The following is a 17,427-nucleotide window of genomic DNA, read 5'->3' as shown; positions in this document are numbered from 1 at the left end:
CCAAAAAGGGAGTACTTTTATACTGTCTATCTCTAGGGAAGGAAGGGGGAAAATAAAAGGCACCACATTTTTCTACTGATGTTGAGACTACAAGTGGCGTTTAATGATCATTTTTACTCTACACATTTTTTAACTTTTTGACACGTTCAATACTATTACAATTTTTAAAAATAAGATCTTTTCTCCACACATTAGTTTTCAACACTGGATTCTTAAATATGATACCAAAAGCACAACCAATGAAAGACAAAACAGATAAATTAAAAATCGTGTGCACCACAACTGGACCAAGGGAAAAGCTAAGAAGTTTCCTATATACATCCAAACACTCTGAGGGACAGAGTAGCTGGGGCTGGGGTCTGAGGACATCTAGGTCCATTGGCATAACAAAGTTTATTAAGAAAATGTTCTGCATCCCACTTTGGTGAGTGGCATCTGGGGTCTTACAAGCTTGCGATCGGCTATCTAAGATGCATCAATTGGTCCCATCCCACTTGGAGCAAAGGAAAATGAACCAAAGACACAAGAAAAATATTAGCCCACAAGAGATAAAAGGTCCATATAAACCAGAGACTCCATCAGCTTGAGACCAGAACTAGATAGTGCCCGGCTACCACCAATGACCGCCCAGACAGGGAACACAACAGAGAGCCCTGGACAGAGCAGGAGGAAAGTGTGGAGCAGAACTCAGATTCACGTAAAAAGACCAGACTTAACAGTCTGACAAAGACTGGAGGAACCCCTAAAACTATGGCCCCAGGACACTTTGGTACCCAGAACTGAAACCATTCCTGAAGCTCACTCTTCACACAAAGATCAGACAGAACTAGAAAACAAAAAAAAAAAACACATGTGAAGAGTGCGCTTCTTAGCTCAATCAGATACACGAGACCAAACGGGCAGCTCCTGTCTGGAGGCAGGAAAAGAAGGGAGGAAGGGACAGGAATTGGTTGAGTGGACACAGGGAACTCAGGGTGAAAAGGGGGAATGTGGTGATTTCAAGTAATGTCACAAAACAATATGGGTATAAATTTTTGTACGAGAAACTGAGTTGTAAATTTTCACCTAAAGAATAAAAAGGAAACCTTATGCATCAAAGGACTTTGTCAACAAAGTGAAGAGACAACCCACAGAATGGGAGAAAATACAGTTAAACCTGTAAGAGCCAGAACTCAGCGGCACTGCCTTGTTTTTACAGGTCTCAAAGCGCGGTCTTACCACTTTTCTATTGCTTGCTTTAGTGGAAAATATTTGAGCTTTCCTTCTCTGGCAGGTTTCCGCTTTGGCAGCAAATCGAAAAGTTGGCGGTTTGAACTCACCCATCAGCTCTGCTGGAGAAAGACCTGGTGATCGGCTCCTGTAAAGATTACACCCAAGAAAACCTTATGGCACAGTTATGAGTCATTATGAGTCTATAATAGCCTCAACGGCACCTAACAACACGTATATACCCGAAAGACTTGAAAGCAGGGACACAAACAGGTATTTTTACACCACTCTTCACTGCAGCACTATTCATTATACCCAAAAAGTGGATAAAACCCAAACGTCCATCAACAGATGCATGGATAAATAAAATGGAATATTATTCAGTCAAAAAAAGAAAAGCAGTTCTCATGAATGCTACAACATGAATATGTCAAACACACAAGGACAAATATTGTAGAATCCCACTTAAGTGAAATATCTAGCACAGGCAGATGTATAGAGATCAAACGGTTACCAGGCGCAGATGGGAGGGAGGAGGGGAGTTAACATTTAAGAGGTAGCGAGTTTCTGCTAAGGGTGATGGAAAAACTTGGAAACTGACAGTGGTGATGGCTGCACGACATGGTGAAAGTAATCAGTCTTACTGAACTGTACGTGTAAAAATGGTTGAAATAGGAAAAGGTTTTCTCGTATATATTCTACCACACACATGAGAATAAATAGCACGAAATGACATTATTAAAACAAGAAAGAAAGGAAATTAGTTTCTTGGTCTGAGTGTGTGAGTGAAAAGAGGGACATTTAGATACCATGGGGGTAGAGGGAGGAACGAGGGTACTTCATAGATTTAATGCCAACCTTAGGCTGTACTAACCTAGAAAATAATATCACATTTGAGAAACTGCAGTGTGTAAAGAAAAGGCTTTTTAAGGTAACTGGATCTGGATCACCTTGTTATTAGTATGAAGAGGAAAAATAAAAAGTACAAGACTGCTTCCATGACAACAACAGCAACAACAAAAATCCCATGAATTATAATGCTAAGTTTAAAAAAAAAAAAAATTAGGCTAATGGCATTGGCGTTTCCAATGATTTCTCAAAGAGAACGCTTAAATTTACACACTTTAAATTTGCTCCATAGTGTTTTAAATGCTATGACCTTTCAGTAGCAGATCGCCAGGTCTATCTTTCAAGGCAAATCTGGGTGGGTTCCAACCACCAACATTTCAGTTAGTATCTTAACCTTTTCCGCCACCCAGGGACTCCCTACTTGATTCTTGTACTTTGTAAAATAATTATTACAAAGGATGAGGTCCTTTTTGCAATACAGGAGCGTGCCTGACCCTCTAGGATCTGTTCAAGTATTTTGGTTAGTTTCATTACACATGCCCTACATTTTGCCCTCATTCCTAATATTCGCTGTTCTGACATTAGGAATATGCATGGTTTTTACTCCAAGAAATCTTCAACCTTTTAAGAAGTGTGCAGCTTTGGAAGCAGAAAGTGTGGTTGAATCCCAGCATCCAATCCCACATAGATCACAAACACAGTGTGTGTGATCTCCCTCATCACCTATATTAAACTTGTTCAGCAATAATACATTTTACATCAGAAGAACTAGGGTTGGCTGTATTGTTTCGCATACAATCATGATGAAAATTTCTGCCTTACAATGAAATTCCTCAAAACCTGCCTCTTACTAAATATTTCCCCCTGAAATTGAGATAAATATGGTCCTAAATATAAATGCTAGTTCCAACTCATGGTTCTTTGTTCTTCATCTGTCTTAAACATTTATAACCATTAAATAAAGGGGGACATACTCCTCACCACAATCGTATTGTCTGTATGACCAGCAATACTTAATAAATTAAGTCCTGCCTTGAAGAGCACAAAAAACAAAGGGGAGTCATTTTACACAGGGAAATTGTGATCAAGAACATGTCCTTTTAAGAATGGACCTGAATGACAGTTCAGACACTGTCACTTACCAAATATTTATCCATGGGCAAGCTGTTTAATTTCTCTAAAACTATTATTTTTGTAAAATGCTGCAAATACTCCCTACCTCATGTGTTGTTAATAAAACGAGGTGCAGTATATAAAGTGGACACCTGGTGGTACAGTGGTTAAGAGCTATGGCTGCTAACCAAAAGATCAACAGTTCAAATCCACCAGCTGTTCCTTGGAAACCCTATGGGGCAGTTCTACTCTGTCCTACAGGGTAGTTGAGTTGGAATCGACTTAACGGCAACGGGTTTTTTTTTTTTTTTTTTTCTTGTATATAAAAAGCAAACAAAAAACAAATCCATTGCCATCATAGAGTCGATTCCAACTCATAGCAACCCCATAGGACAGAGTAGCTCTTATCCACTGTGCAACCAGGGCTCCTTAGTATATAAAGTACTTAGCAAATTGCCCAGTCCTTCTGAAATAGCTCAATAAGCGGTAAATATATATACAGGGCAAGTTGTGACTGAGGCCAGATGAGGAGCTCAACGTGACGTGTGTCAGTGTGTGCGTCCGTGGGTGTGTTCAGGAGGGGTGGCAAATGAGGCCGAAGACTCTGTCTGAATCTGGATCGTTAAAAAACAAAACAAAACGAAGGGGAGCACGGTGAGTGGCCGACTGCAGGAGGTGGGAGCAGGCATTTACGCTCAGAATGACTGCCCTGGGCATATATCAGGCCCGTGACTGTATTTTTCAAGCACCCGGTGAAGCTGACCCTGCTGGTCTGAGAATCACACTTTTACTTAGCGAGGATTCACACGATTTTACCTGTTAATTCACTAAGAGACACAGGTCTCCCCCACCTACCCTGCCGTCCAGAAAGCAGCTGCTGCCCGGTGGGCCAGGGTCTCGGAGGAAGCGGCAAAGAGCAACAGCCAGCAGCGAAAGCGGCAAAGCGGCGGCGGCTCCCCCGGCTAGAGGGAGTCCCACAGCTCTGGGAGGCCGGAGAGACCAGGAGCGCGCAGGAGAGCGGAAGCAGCGCCCTTAGACCTCGGGACAGGAGGCTGCGGGGTCACCTGGTAGTGCATCCACAAAGCAAAAACCACCTCACATCGTAACAGGAGCGCAACCAAACAAGGCTACCCACCCGAGGATGCACACTTCCGCTTCCGGTTTCTGGTACTCTCGGTACCTCAGGGTTGGGATTCCGTGCGCGAACACCGAGGGCTCTACCTAGTGACCCAATCGTTCAGTGACTCCCCTACAGCTGGCATTTGCTCTATAGAGAAAAGCCCAGGTTTTCTTAAATGCGTACATGAACTGAAAAACCCGAATTTCGGTAATCAAGGATACCCTTGGGGAGCAGAGAAAGTTGGTATTTGCACATTTGGCCTTTTGAAAAAAAATTTACCATGTTCTTTAGAGAAATAATTTCTTTGCCCCTCGTAAATATTTCTCCATCTTTAGAACTGTTGAAGGCTTTAGTTTGGCTTCTGTTTCATGGTTTGTGGTCTCTTACATATCAGGTAGCTTTCCCTAGGAGCAGGGTACAGGCTCCGCAAACCCAGTCGCATCTCTCCAAGTGCTGAGGACCCTGGAGAGAGGACTTTTCCAGGGTGAGAGGCAGGAAGATAACCGTCGTTTTGAGGATCAGTAGGTAAAAGGTGAAGCACCTTTGAAAATGACAATTGTAAACAGTTTTTACTTTTTTCTCATATATACGAACATATAGTGGTGCATAATGTATACTAATTTTAAGTGTACAACGCGATGAATTCTTACACCTGGTTATACACTTATGTAACCTCCTCTGCGATCAGGTTAGGGAAATTTTCTAGCACACAAGAAGATTCCCTCCTAGCCTTTCCCCTTTAACAGGAGTAACCAGTGTTCTGACCGTTATTGCCAGAGATAAGATTTGCCAATTCTTGGACTTCATTTAATCAGAATAATTCTGTATGTTGTATATTGTGTCTGACTTCATCTAGTCAACATAATGTCTGTCAGATTTTATCTGTCGTTGCACATAGCAGTAATTTGTTATTTTTTGTCCACTGTGTTTTATTCCAATGGATGAATATACCACAGTTTTTCTTATTTACTTTCATTTTATTCTGTTCTTAAAGTTTTTATTATAACCTAGCAAATGGTCTAACTTGCTGAATATTTAATGAGCACTTAGAAACAATGTGTCTTCTTCTGTTTTTAGGTAGAGTGTTCAATAAATGTCAACTAAGTCAAGATGGTTGACAGTGTTGTTCAGGTCTTCTACATGCTTGCTAATGTCCATACCCTTGTGAAAGTGGGAGGAGGTTGATAAGAACATAGTCTAGAAAACTAAGAGAAATATGATGAGGTCAAAATGTTTTGATGTATTCATGGATAAAAGAGTCATGATTAAGCAACCTTCAAATGCTTGATAAATGTTGTTTCATGTTAATATTACAATCAGGGGCAAATCACATCCCTAATGTGTTGTTGAAGATGCTCTTGGGGAAAATAGACCATTAATCCAATACAGAATTTATCACTTCTTGGGTTTGGTTTGCTGGAAGGTTTTGTTTTTAAATTTTCATCAAGATTACAGACTTCCCCTATGATAAAGGGCAGTGAGGCAAGTTGGCTGTGAAGAGCGCCCAAATACAATAATACACCATCACCTAAGGTTGTTATCATCAAGAAGGATGACTAGTGCAGTGTCTCAAGTTCGAGACTTAAGAGTCTAAATTCTAGCTCTGCCATGTTCCAGCCATGAGTTCTTTTGTCAAGTCACTTCTCCTCCCTTAACTTCAGTTTTTTCTTATATGAAATTGGAGATATAACAATATTTTCTCCATAGGGTGTATGAGATTATCAGCGGGTGTTGTTCTTTTCTTTCATCCCTTCCTCCTCCTTTTGGTAATGATATTGCGATTTTCCTTTGAGAAGTTGCCGCTCCTTTAGTTTGGTCCACATAGTTCAAGTAAGGCTGACCACACTTGCCAGCTATAAGGATAGGCGGGTGACCCATGGCTGGTAGTAAGAGAACCCTGGCCACAGTGACTGGTTCAAAAGTGGGCATGTGACCTGTACAAGGCCAATCAGAATCCATTCTGGAACTTTTACTGAGGTTGTTGGGGGAACCCTTCTAGGGTTGTTACTTTGATAGGATATAAGCATACAGTTGATGGTATTCACCTTATAATAACATGAGGATAGTCTAAGGATGAAGCAAGTTAAAGGAAGGAGAGCAGAGAGAAAGAAAGTGTCCTGATGACATTGTTGAGCCCATGGATACAGCTGTGTCTTTAGTCAGCTGTCCCAGAGATGTCCAACCATATGAGCCAATTTTTTTTTTACATAAAATATTTTTTCACTAATTGCAACCTAAAACTTCTTCACTAATTTTGGGTTGTTGGGATGATAAAATGAGATTATACATTTAAAATGCTTAACACAACACCTGATGGAGAATAAGTGTGCAATAAAAAATATCTGCTACTACTATTAGTATTATTATCATGGCTGAGTCAAATGGATTTGGATTTTCTGCTACATCTAATGGACAGATGGAATAATCTATCATGTGAAAACCATTGTGAGGGTAATTCATTGTACTTTTGAGTTTTGTTAAAACTTTTTTGAGGACAGCAAGTTGTTGGAAAAATTGCTCTCAGGAAAAAAAAGTCACAGCAGCACATAATTTGTGTCATTCATAGACAATGAGATTAGTCTTCCCAGTGAGTCGATAGGTCAATGCAGATATTTTTAAGTGGAGAGCTGACATTACAGAATAGAATTGCTTTTGGTGTTTAAATCAAATTTAACAAAGTATGATGAACAGAAGGGAGAGGAAGAAAAATAGGAATATATATCATTTATCCAACCATTTAGCTTCTTGAACAAACGTAGAAGAAAACTTTTGGTCTGACGTTTTCGCTTTCATACTTGATGAGACATTAAGTATACAGACAAAAGAAAAATCTCTGGAAATCAATTCTGTCAAATTTATGATGGACTTTCCTGAACACCAGTGGTATTTATTTTGTTTTAATGTTAAAACAAATATTCTTACTGTTTGGGTTATGGAAATTTTTTCTGATTCACATTTCCTTCAAATACTATTTATAGTTCTTATTTTATTTATATTTTGAACCCTAGGTATTAAGTTTAAACCACTCTCTCTTGCTCTCTCTCTCTTTTTCTCTTAGTACAGGTAAAAATTTAAAAAATGATTTTAGTGCTTTCATCTAGAGTTTATGAAACTCTGAAATGCTTAGAGCTATTAATAAGATTGCAGTCTTTATCAAGTCAGGAAGAAAAACTTCTGTGTGTGTGTTAGAGAGGGGATAAAGAAATTTCAAGGTAATAAGCACGTACAATGGTGCGTAGGAGAGGAAAACCTGGAATTTAATTTTCTCTCAAGCTGGAGGAGGCCCTCGGATTTAAAGGAAAATCTGTGTTTTTTTAAACCTAAAAAATAATAAAATGAATACAAAGCCTCAAACCTCTGCCATTTTGAGGGATACTCGGATATAAAACATAAAAAATATCTGGAAAATACGAGGATCTATTGTGCTATGGAGCCCTGGTGGTGCAGTGGTTAAGTGTTTGGCTGCTAACCAAAAGATTGGCAGTTCAAATCCAACAACAGATCCTTGGATACCTACCCTATGTGGCAGTTCTACTCACTCTTATAGGGTCGCTAGGACTCGGAATCAACTCGACGGCAACAGGTTTGGGGTTTTGGGGGGATTTATTGTTCTATATCTTTATTTTTTGTGATAGGCATAAATTTATAATTCCTGTTTTGCACTAAGAACTATATTTGATGTAATAAGACTTTTTAGATGTGTGACTGGGTTTATTTTTTGGTGTTGCCATTAGTGAGGACAGACTCTTAGAAACATCCATTCTGGAGCATCTTGGGATTAAAAAATGGTGGGGAACTGGGAGCACTGACAGTGAGGTACCTCTCTTGAGGGCAAAAATAGAATGGCCCGATGAATGTTTTTGTAATCTTCTCGAAATGTTCTAGTTTTACCTTTAATGATTTTACACATGATTTACATATTTTACGTACGATTTTACATTTTAATGAGTCATTAGTAGAGAAGAGGGTGGAAGTGTGCTTTAAAGTTCAGAATCTTGCCTGTTTGTTCAAAATGTGTTTTGAAATGTTCACCAAATACTCATCCATGCCTGGTCAGGGAACTATGTTGGTGAAATGGCATGAATTGGTGGCACCTGTGACAAACTAAAAAGAGGATTATCTAACTAAAGTTCTTCAAGATACATTTTTTTAAAATACTGTATGGGCCATGCAATGCATGTCTTAATTTTGACCCAAAGGAGGTCTGTGTGTCTCATGGGATGGTCTCTCATGTACAGTAGGCGAAAGAGAGACTCACGCAGGAAGGCCAGAAAACAAGTAGAATTCAGTACTCACAGGTGCCAGAGAGGAAACTACAACACGCCTCGACACAGGGCCTCAGGGGATTGCACCCGGGGACCAGGCAACAACAAGTTGGAACTATAGGAGAGGGCTTATGTATGGCAAACAGGGTGTAGGTCTTGGAGTCAGCATGCACTGAGGACTTATTGGTCAGTTTAAAAGTTTCTAATATCAAGTAGATACATGGGACTAAATGGGCAGCTCCTGTCCAGAGGTGAGATGAGAAAGTGGAGCTGGGTCAGGAGCTGGTTGAATGGACACGGGAAATCTGGGGTGGAAAGGAGGAGTTTGCTGTCAAAGTATAGGGAGAGCAACTAGGGTCACTGTCTTAGGCCGGGTTCTCTAAAGAAGCAAAACCAGTAAAGTGTATAAATATATATAGAGAGAGAGATTATATCAAGGAAACAGCTCACGTGATTGTAGAGGCTAGAATGTCCCAAGTCCGTGGATCAGGGTAGAGGCCTCTAGCAAGTCACACAGCTGCAGAAGCTGGCAAGCCCAAGATCGGCAGGTCAGAGAGCTGGGCTCCCGCTCACAGGCTGTGCAGATCGATGAATCCCAGGTTTGGCAGATAAGCTGACGGCTCAAGTCCCAAGAACGGGAGATGAGACGACAGGAAGCAGCCGCAGGATCCAGAGAAAGCAAAAAGCCAGAACATCTGCTTATATACAGATGTGGGCCACACCTCCAAGGAGACTCCCTTTCATCTGATTGGCTACTCACAGTATATTCAAATCATGGGAGTGATTACATTAAAACACTGAGAATCATGGCCCAGCCAAGTTGACACACAATCTTAACCATCACAGTCACATAACAATGTATGTATAAATTTTTATATGAGAGAGTAACTTGAATTGTAAACTTAAAGCACAACAATAAATTTAAAAAAAAAGACTGGCACTCAAGCAGGACCAACACAGGGCCTGGTGCCCCCACACCCAGCCTCCATTCTGGTCTGGGATGGTGCCTCTCCCAGGGTGAAAGAATACAATGACCAGAGCACAAAAGGGAGTCAGCCAAGCCCTGGTCACACTCCCCAAGCCACACTGGTCCATCTAGTCTCCACACCACAGGAGAATTAGAAACATTTTTGGTGGGTTACTTCTAATACCAGGGCACCCTCCCTGGGACTTCCTGGCCAGCCCTGGCCTGTCCACACCACAGAAGGGGACTTAGAAATATTTTAGGGGATCCTACAATGACTAGCTTCAATGAGGGACCATGACATCTCTGGACCTCCTCCATGGGTGCCCCGTTTTCCCATCCAGAAGGAGACTTGGAAATATTTTCAAGGGGTGCATCCATCAAACAGGCCCCACATAGGACCAAGGGTGGGAGGGGGCAGCCTACTTGGGCTTCCCTGTTCTACTTAGACTGGTCCTGGCCTCTGGAGGGGGACTTAGCAAACTTCTCAGGGAAGCATTCTAACACATGTGGAATCAAGGCCCTGCCTGGGGCGCCCTCCTTTGGCCTCTGTGGCTGACCCAGGCTGGAGCCTACCGGCAGAGGGGGACTTAGAAATATTTTCGGGAGGTGCCTACTAAGGCAGGATACCTTCCCCAGACCTCACAGGCTGGGTCGGGCTGGTTGTCTCTTTGGAGAGAGAGTTAGAAAAATTGCAGGGAGGCACATCCAGTGACATGGTTTCTCCATGGCCAGGCCTTTCTTGCCAGCCCAGGCCTGTGCTCCTTTGAAACATTTTTGAGAGGTTCATCCTACAAGTGGGTCCACATGGGTTGTGGCTGGACACAGAGCACCTTTCCTTGGACTCCTTGTCTGGCCCTGGCTGGTCCCAGACTAGGAACAGGACTTGTGAAAGTTTTCAAGGGACACCTGCCATAACCAGGCCCCACGTGGGACTGCAGGAATGGTGTGGGTGGCCTTTCCGAGACTCCCTAGCTGGCACATGCTGGTCCTTGCCACAGAAGTGGGACTTAGAAACATTTTCAGGGAGTGCTTCCTGTGACAGGACACATGCTGGACAACGGATAGGCTGAGGGCACTATCCTTGGGCCTCCATGCCCACCTGGCTGGGTCTTGGCCTCTATAGAAGAACTTAAAAACTTTTCAGAGGTGCTCCCCATGCCCAGAACCCACAAAGGACGGCATCTGGGCCCATGGCATCCTCCATAGGCCTCCTTGTCTGGCCAAGGATAGTGCCCTCACTTTGGAGGGTGACTTTGGTACATTTTAAGGGGGCACATGTGACAACTAGGACCAAGGTGGGGCTCACCACCTGGCCTGGTCCACTTCTGCCACCAGAGAGGTTCTTATAAACAACTGGGTGGGTGCCACCTGTGACCCCAGGCCCCTTTTCCCCAGACTTCCATGGTCAACTCCACTGGTATCCCCCTCTGGGGAGAGACTTTGTAAAGTGTTCCGGAGGTGCATCAAGCAACCAGAATGTGTGCCGGACCACGACTAGGCTGCGGAACCCTCTTGGGAACCCTCTTGGGACCTCTGGGCCTCCTCAATGGTCCCTCTCTTTAAAGGAAGACTTAGAAAAAATTTTCAAGAGGCTCATTTGGCAACCAGGCCCCACATACGACTGCAACCAGGTCCCAGGTGTCCTCCCCAGGCATTCCTAGCTGACCCAGGCTCATGCCTTGCTTCCCACTCTGCCGGGGGATTTAGAAATATTTTCTGGAGGCACATATGACAATCGGGACCATGTAGGTGCCCTCCGTTGACCCTTCAATTTGGCCCACTCCAGTCCCAATCACTGGAATGGAACTTAGAAACCTTTTCAGGCAGAGGTACCAACAATTGGGTCCATGTGGGATGGTGGACAGGGCTGTCACCCTCTGGCCAGGTCCAATCCCCCTCACTGGCCAAACCCAAACCAAACCCATTGCCATCTTTTGATTCTGACCCTGTAGGACAGAGTAGAGCTGCTCCAAGGGGTTTCCAAGTCTATAATCTTTACGGAAGCAGAGTGCCACATCTTTCTTCCATGCCGTGTCTGGTGGGTTCAAACCACCAACCTTTCAGTTAGCAGATGAGCACTTAACCACTTCACTACCAGGGCTCCTCCCCTCAGTGAAGGGGGACTTAAAAACATTTTAGGAGACTCATCCTAAAACAGGGACCCAGGTGGGACTGTGTGCGGGCCTTGGGAGCAAATCATGGGCCTCCCTATCTAATCCAGGCCAATCACAGCAGCTAAAGAGTTAGAAATTTTTTTGAGAGGCCTTTTCCATGGCAGGCCAGGGCCAGTGTAGCCCCTATGGATGGGGAGTTAGAAATATTTTTGGGAAGCACATCGACCCCTGAGCCATGCCAGATCATGGCTGTATTTGGGTCATCGCCTCAGATTTCCCTGCCCAGCCTTTATGGATTGTATTGTGTTCCCCAAAAATATGTGTTGTAAATCCTAACCCTTATTACCTATGGTTATAATCCCATTTGGGAATGAGTTTTCTTTATTATGTTAATGAGGCAGTATTAGGGTAGGATGCGTTTTAAGTCAATCTCTTTTGAGATGTAAAAAGAGCAGATCAGGCAAAGCAGAAGCAAGCAGAGATGGGAGAAGATAAAGTCATACAGCATGAATATCACCAAGGAGGCAAGGAACTGAGCTTAAAGGAGACAAGGACCTTCCCCTAGAGCGAACAGACAGAAAGCTCTCCCCTAGAGCTGGTGCCCTAAATTCAGACTTCTAGCCTCCTAAACTGTGAGAAAATAAATTTCTGTTTGTTAAAGCCACCTGCTTGTGGTATTTCTATTATAGCAGCACTAGATAACTAAGAACCAGCTCAGGCCCATCCTCACTACTAGAGGGGAACTTAGAAATGTTTTTTTAAGAGGCACCTCTGATACCAGGCTTCACATGGTGCAGCAGATGGAAACAGGGAGCCCTTTGGGCCTCACTAGCTGGCCCAGCTAGTGCCTCCCTCAAAAGAGATTTGGATAAAGTTTCAGGAGCCCCACCTGGTAATGGGGCCCCATGCAGGACTGTAGTAGGGGTTCTTTGGAACATTTTCAAGTGGTGCTTCCAAAGACTGGCCTCTATGCAGACCACAGCTGGGTGGTTGCCCCCTCTGAAGAGAGACTTAGAAAATATTTCAGGTGCATCTGGTGAGTGGGCCACATATGGCACCTTGGGGAAACTGGGGGCACCCTCCTCAGGCCTCCCTATTTTTCGTGGGAGGTCCTGTTACAAAGGAGGCACATCCAAATACTGGTCTGCACGTGGGCCGCAGGCGGGGAGCTGCATGAGTCTCCATGAGCCTTTGAGGGTCTGGCACAAGCCTGTACCAACTGGTGGTGAAGTCAGTTCCTTCTGACTCTAAGCCTCAAGCTTAATCCCAGCATCTCCTTCCTCCATTACAGATCGCAGAACACACCAGAAACTCAGGAAATGCCAGATTCTCTGCCTCTGTCTCCTGGAAGGTCTGTAGCTCCAGCCCACCTGTCCAAAGCCTCTCTTTGGGACTTCCCTCTGATAGCATGTGCTCCACTAGGACCTCCCAGATTCCTCACCCTCAGGGCTCAGCACCCACAAGGCCAAGTCAGGGGAACCCAGGGTGTGTCGGGTTCTCTGAGGCCCAGGGTCCAGCACAGGCCTGTCCTCTGTGGCTTCTCCAGGCAGCTCTGCCAGGTTCTAAGTGGACATAGGAGAAAGCAGCTGACAAGGGAATGAGTGGCAGGTGGGGAATGAGTGGTAGGCAGGGTGTGAGTTGTAGGTGGGGTGTGAGCAGTGTGTGAGTGTCTGATAGGAGGATTCAAACTGGCAAGAAGCCCCACTGCATGTCTTGACCTGGGTCAGCTAGAGTTTGCTGACTTTTCTGGGTCTATCCCCCTCGTCCACTGCCAAACAACCACACTCAGTCATGCCTCAACCTGGGTCCTAGTGGTAACATATTAATGGCTTTCGTTGGTGGCAGCAGCAGCAAGAAGAAAAAGGGGAGAGTTTCCCCCATCCTTAGTGGAGGGGACTCGGGCTCACAAGGGGGCATCCCAGAGGGTCTAGATCTTCTCCCATTGGACTAAGGCCAAGAAGGTGCATATTCACATGGACTGCAGCGTGATTGTGACGGGGTCCTACAAGGAGCAGATGGTTTGTGTTGGAGGGCCTGGGGTGAAAGGGAGAAGGAGTGAGGGGGCACAGAACTTCCCTCTGCTTCTTGCCACCATGCTCCCTGCCCTAGCCTTGGGTACAGCCATAAACCCTCAAATCAGTCCACCAAGCCTCACCCCAAGACCATTAAGTTGCTTCTCAAGAAAAGGATTATCACCTCCAAATCCCCAACTGTCTGGCCAGTACCATCACACTCACAAGCCCCACCCCGGGACCATTAAGCCTACCCCATGGGTGATGGACGCCGCCGCAGACCTTTGTATTATGCTCCCAGAACTGGATACTCACCCCAGATTCCCAAACCTTGTTCTTAGTCCTGAACCCCATTCCCAAATTCTCAAAACCCTTTGCTAGTTTGCTGGACTTACTTTAGACCCTTAAGCCCCTAACCTGGACCTGGACACCACCCAAGACCCTCAAGCTCTGTTCTGGGTCCTGGACAACATTCCCACTCCTCACACAACATCCCAGCTCCCACCTCAGGCCAACCCACACCACCGCGCTGTCCACTGGAGCCTGGAGACTCGGTCCCGAGCCTGACTGGCCACCAGCATGGTCTCCTGCAGGTGGGTAATGGTGAAGGTGGAGAACAGACCCTGCAGGTAGTGGATGGGCCGGCTGAGTGGAGGCACAGCAAGGTTTCTCCTCTCCCCTTCTTTCCAGTTGTCTTCCCACCCGTGCTCACCCGAAAGTCCAAGATCACAGGGGAGATCAGGCTGTGATGAGTATCCTCCCTGATGGTCAACTGGTGCTGCAAGCACTGTAGCAGCACCCTGCGTCCCCAGCTGGCCAGCGTGAGCAGGTGCACTGCAGGGGGCAGCTCCTGGCACAATGCGTAGAACTGTGAGCAAGGACGGGGCGGGGTTCAGCCTGGGAGGGGAGGGGCTTACCGTGCTCAAGAGGCAGGGGTGAGCCCAGAGAGGGAGGACTAGCTGATGGTCTCCCTGACCACCTAGGGCCTGGCAAGTTCCTCTGGGACCGAACCTAGGAAAACCTGCACCCAATCCGCAGGCTTCATTCCAGACCTATCGGCGGACCCAACTGTCCCCAAGCGATAGGAGGTGTCACTTCCCAAAGCCAGCACTATCTGCCTGGCCAGGACTCCTTTTCTGCCAGAAGCAGGTTGCCCGGAGGCGGTGGACCGGACTGTCTAGCAGCATGAGGTGGCGCCCTCTCACCCACAACCACGGCCCCTGCCAATCCAGACCCGCCTCCTGCAGGGGCTCCTCTACTCCACGTGCATCATCTCTCAGGAGCCTTTGATGCACCTAGGAAGAGAGCAGCCAGGAGAGGGTGAGGTCCGGTGGGTGTCCCTGGGACAGAAATTGGGTAAGGCATCCTGGGAGAGCCTAGGTTAAGAGAAATTAAAGGGCGAGGGGAACAGATGAGAATGAAGGTGAGGGTCTGTCCTCTCTTTGATCTGCACACTCACTTGCTCTGACTTTTCCCACCACCACTCAAACCCACCCTTTCACTGACCCCACACCGACCAGGCCCAGGCCTCGGCCCCTTGAAGCCCTGCTCCTTGGCTAAACTGTGAATAGGAATTCCAGAGCACTTAACTGTGCTCATGAGGGACTTGTATGTAGACCAAGAGGCAGTCGTTGGAACAGAATAAGGGGATACTCCATAGTTTAAGGTCAGGAAAGGTGTGCGTCAGGGCTGTATCCTTTCACCATACTTATTCAACCTGTATGCTGAGCAGATAATCCAAGAAGCTGGATTATATGAAGAACACAGCAACATGAACAGATGAAGACTCATTAACAACCTGCGATACGCAGATGACACGACCTTGCTTGCTGAAAGTGAAGGCAACTTGAAGCACTTATGGATAAAGATCAAAGACTACAGCCTTGAGTACAGATTACACCTCAACATAAAGAAATAAAAAATCCCCACAACTGGACCACTAAGCAACATCATGATAAATGGAGAAAAGATTGAAGATGTCAGGGATTTCATTTTTCTTGAATCCACAATCAACACCCTTGGAAGCAGCAGTCAAGAAATCAAATGATGTATTGCATTGGGTAAGTCTGCTGCAAAAGACTTCTTTAAACTGTTAAAAAGCAAAGATGTCACCTTAAGCACTAAGTGTGCCTGACCCAAGCCATGGTATTTTCAATTGCCTCACATTCGTGCAAAAGCCGGACAATGAACAAGGAAGATCAAAGAAGAATTGATGTCTTTGAATTATGGTGCTGAGGAATATTGACTATACCATGGACTGCCAGAAGAATGAACAAATTTGTACCAGAAGAAGTTCGGCCAGAATGATCCTTAGAAGCAAAGATGGTGAGACTTCCTCTCAAGTACTTTAGACATGTTATCAGGAGGTTTCAGTCCCTGGAGAAGGACATCATGCTTGCTAAAGTAGAAAGTCAGTGAAAAAGAAGAAGACCCTCAACAGATGGATTGACACAGTAGCTGCAACAATAGGCTCAAACACAGGAATGATTGTGAGGATGATGCAGGACCACGCAGTGTTTTGTTCTGTTGTACATAGAGTGGCTAGGAGTCACAATCAACTTGACGGCACCTAACAACGACAACAACAATAATTAATGCTTATAAATCTTTAAGATAGATGAAGATAGATAGACAGATAGAGGTATGTATAATAAAACTAATCAAATACTTAAACAGATTCTATAGGGCCAGCCACACTACAGCGCTGCAAAAAGTACCTCATCCTTTGTATTCATTATTTGGCGAAGTCCTCTTGCTTAAATAAAGTCAAACGTGCAACTACTAGAAAGTCATAATTTATAGTAAATAATGTTGAACATGAAGAAGTAAAGCATAAGTTGATAAGTGAATCGTGTATGACATGTATAATGTGACTAGAGAATAAGTTTCTTTTTAAACCTAATGTAATAATGTAGAATGAACACAATATGTATACCAAATCTACTGAATATAAGAACAAAAGGATATCATTTTACATAGAACAAAAGATAAGAAAAAATATATAGCCACTAAAGAGTCAAGCAGCAGCTGCATATATCATTTCAAAATTTTTGATTGTCTAAATTTAACTGTCCTGTTGAAGAAATCATCTCTAACTGCAATGTCACGAGCATCATCTTTTTTTCTTTTTTACAGTTTAGAATGATGATTCACTAAAATTTTTGTTATGGAAGTAGTACTGTTATTTATTTATTTTTTCACATGAATAACCAGTTGTTGCAGATCCGTTTACTTTAAAAAGTCAAATGCACGTGTGTGGTCTGTCTGCAAGGCTAGAGCCTGTTCTGCCTTAAATGCAAATACCTTCAGGGTGGAGCAGTGCCTTGAGCCTGGGAGGAATCCCTGCCTAGAGAAAGAGCTGAAGGCCACGAACCTGTCACTCCCTCCTCACTCAACACTGAATCCTCCTCATCCTTCCATTTCAGATCAAAAGTGTGGTGCAGGCAGAGCTAGTTCAGTCTAGGCATCTGAGGATTTATGGAGACCATCTTACACATCCATGCTATCACAAGTAAGGATTTCAACTGCTGTGACTGGCAGTGTGGACCAAACATTATTCATTTGCCTCCAAACTGCCTAGTGGCTCTGTTTCTACGCCAATCCCATTCTGACAAAGGTATCTCAGCAGCATAGAAGGCGAGAAAGAAGAAGTGAAATGGAATTAATCATCCTTAATAAACAATGATCATTCCACCTACACACTAAGATTCTAACTTCATTGATTATTCAATAACTATTTTCAAATTACTCTTGTCTGTGAGCATGTGTCTACAGGGCA

At 44.5% G+C, this 17,427-nt stretch overlaps 1 protein-coding gene across 1 annotated transcript; it reads right to left on the bottom strand.

Moving 5' to 3' along the window:
• Window positions 1-14,155: 14,155 nt before the first annotated feature.
• On the bottom strand, window positions 14,156-14,523 carry LOC111819067 (lysosomal alpha-mannosidase-like; the record flags this gene model as incomplete). Its single annotated transcript, XM_023724770.1, has 2 exons — window positions 14,156-14,272; window positions 14,362-14,523. Coding segments are annotated over 2 exons (279 nt in total), but the record flags the coding sequence as incomplete, so codon positions are not given.
• Window positions 14,524-17,427: the final 2,904 nt, after the last annotated feature.

The sequence above is a fragment of the Trichechus manatus genome, unplaced genomic scaffold (assembly GCF_000243295.1).
Source record: "Trichechus manatus latirostris isolate Lorelei unplaced genomic scaffold, TriManLat1.0 scaffold00258, whole genome shotgun sequence".
NCBI classification, from domain to species: domain Eukaryota; kingdom Metazoa; phylum Chordata; class Mammalia; order Sirenia; family Trichechidae; genus Trichechus; species Trichechus manatus.
This window is presented reverse-complemented; position numbering and strand designations above follow the sequence as displayed.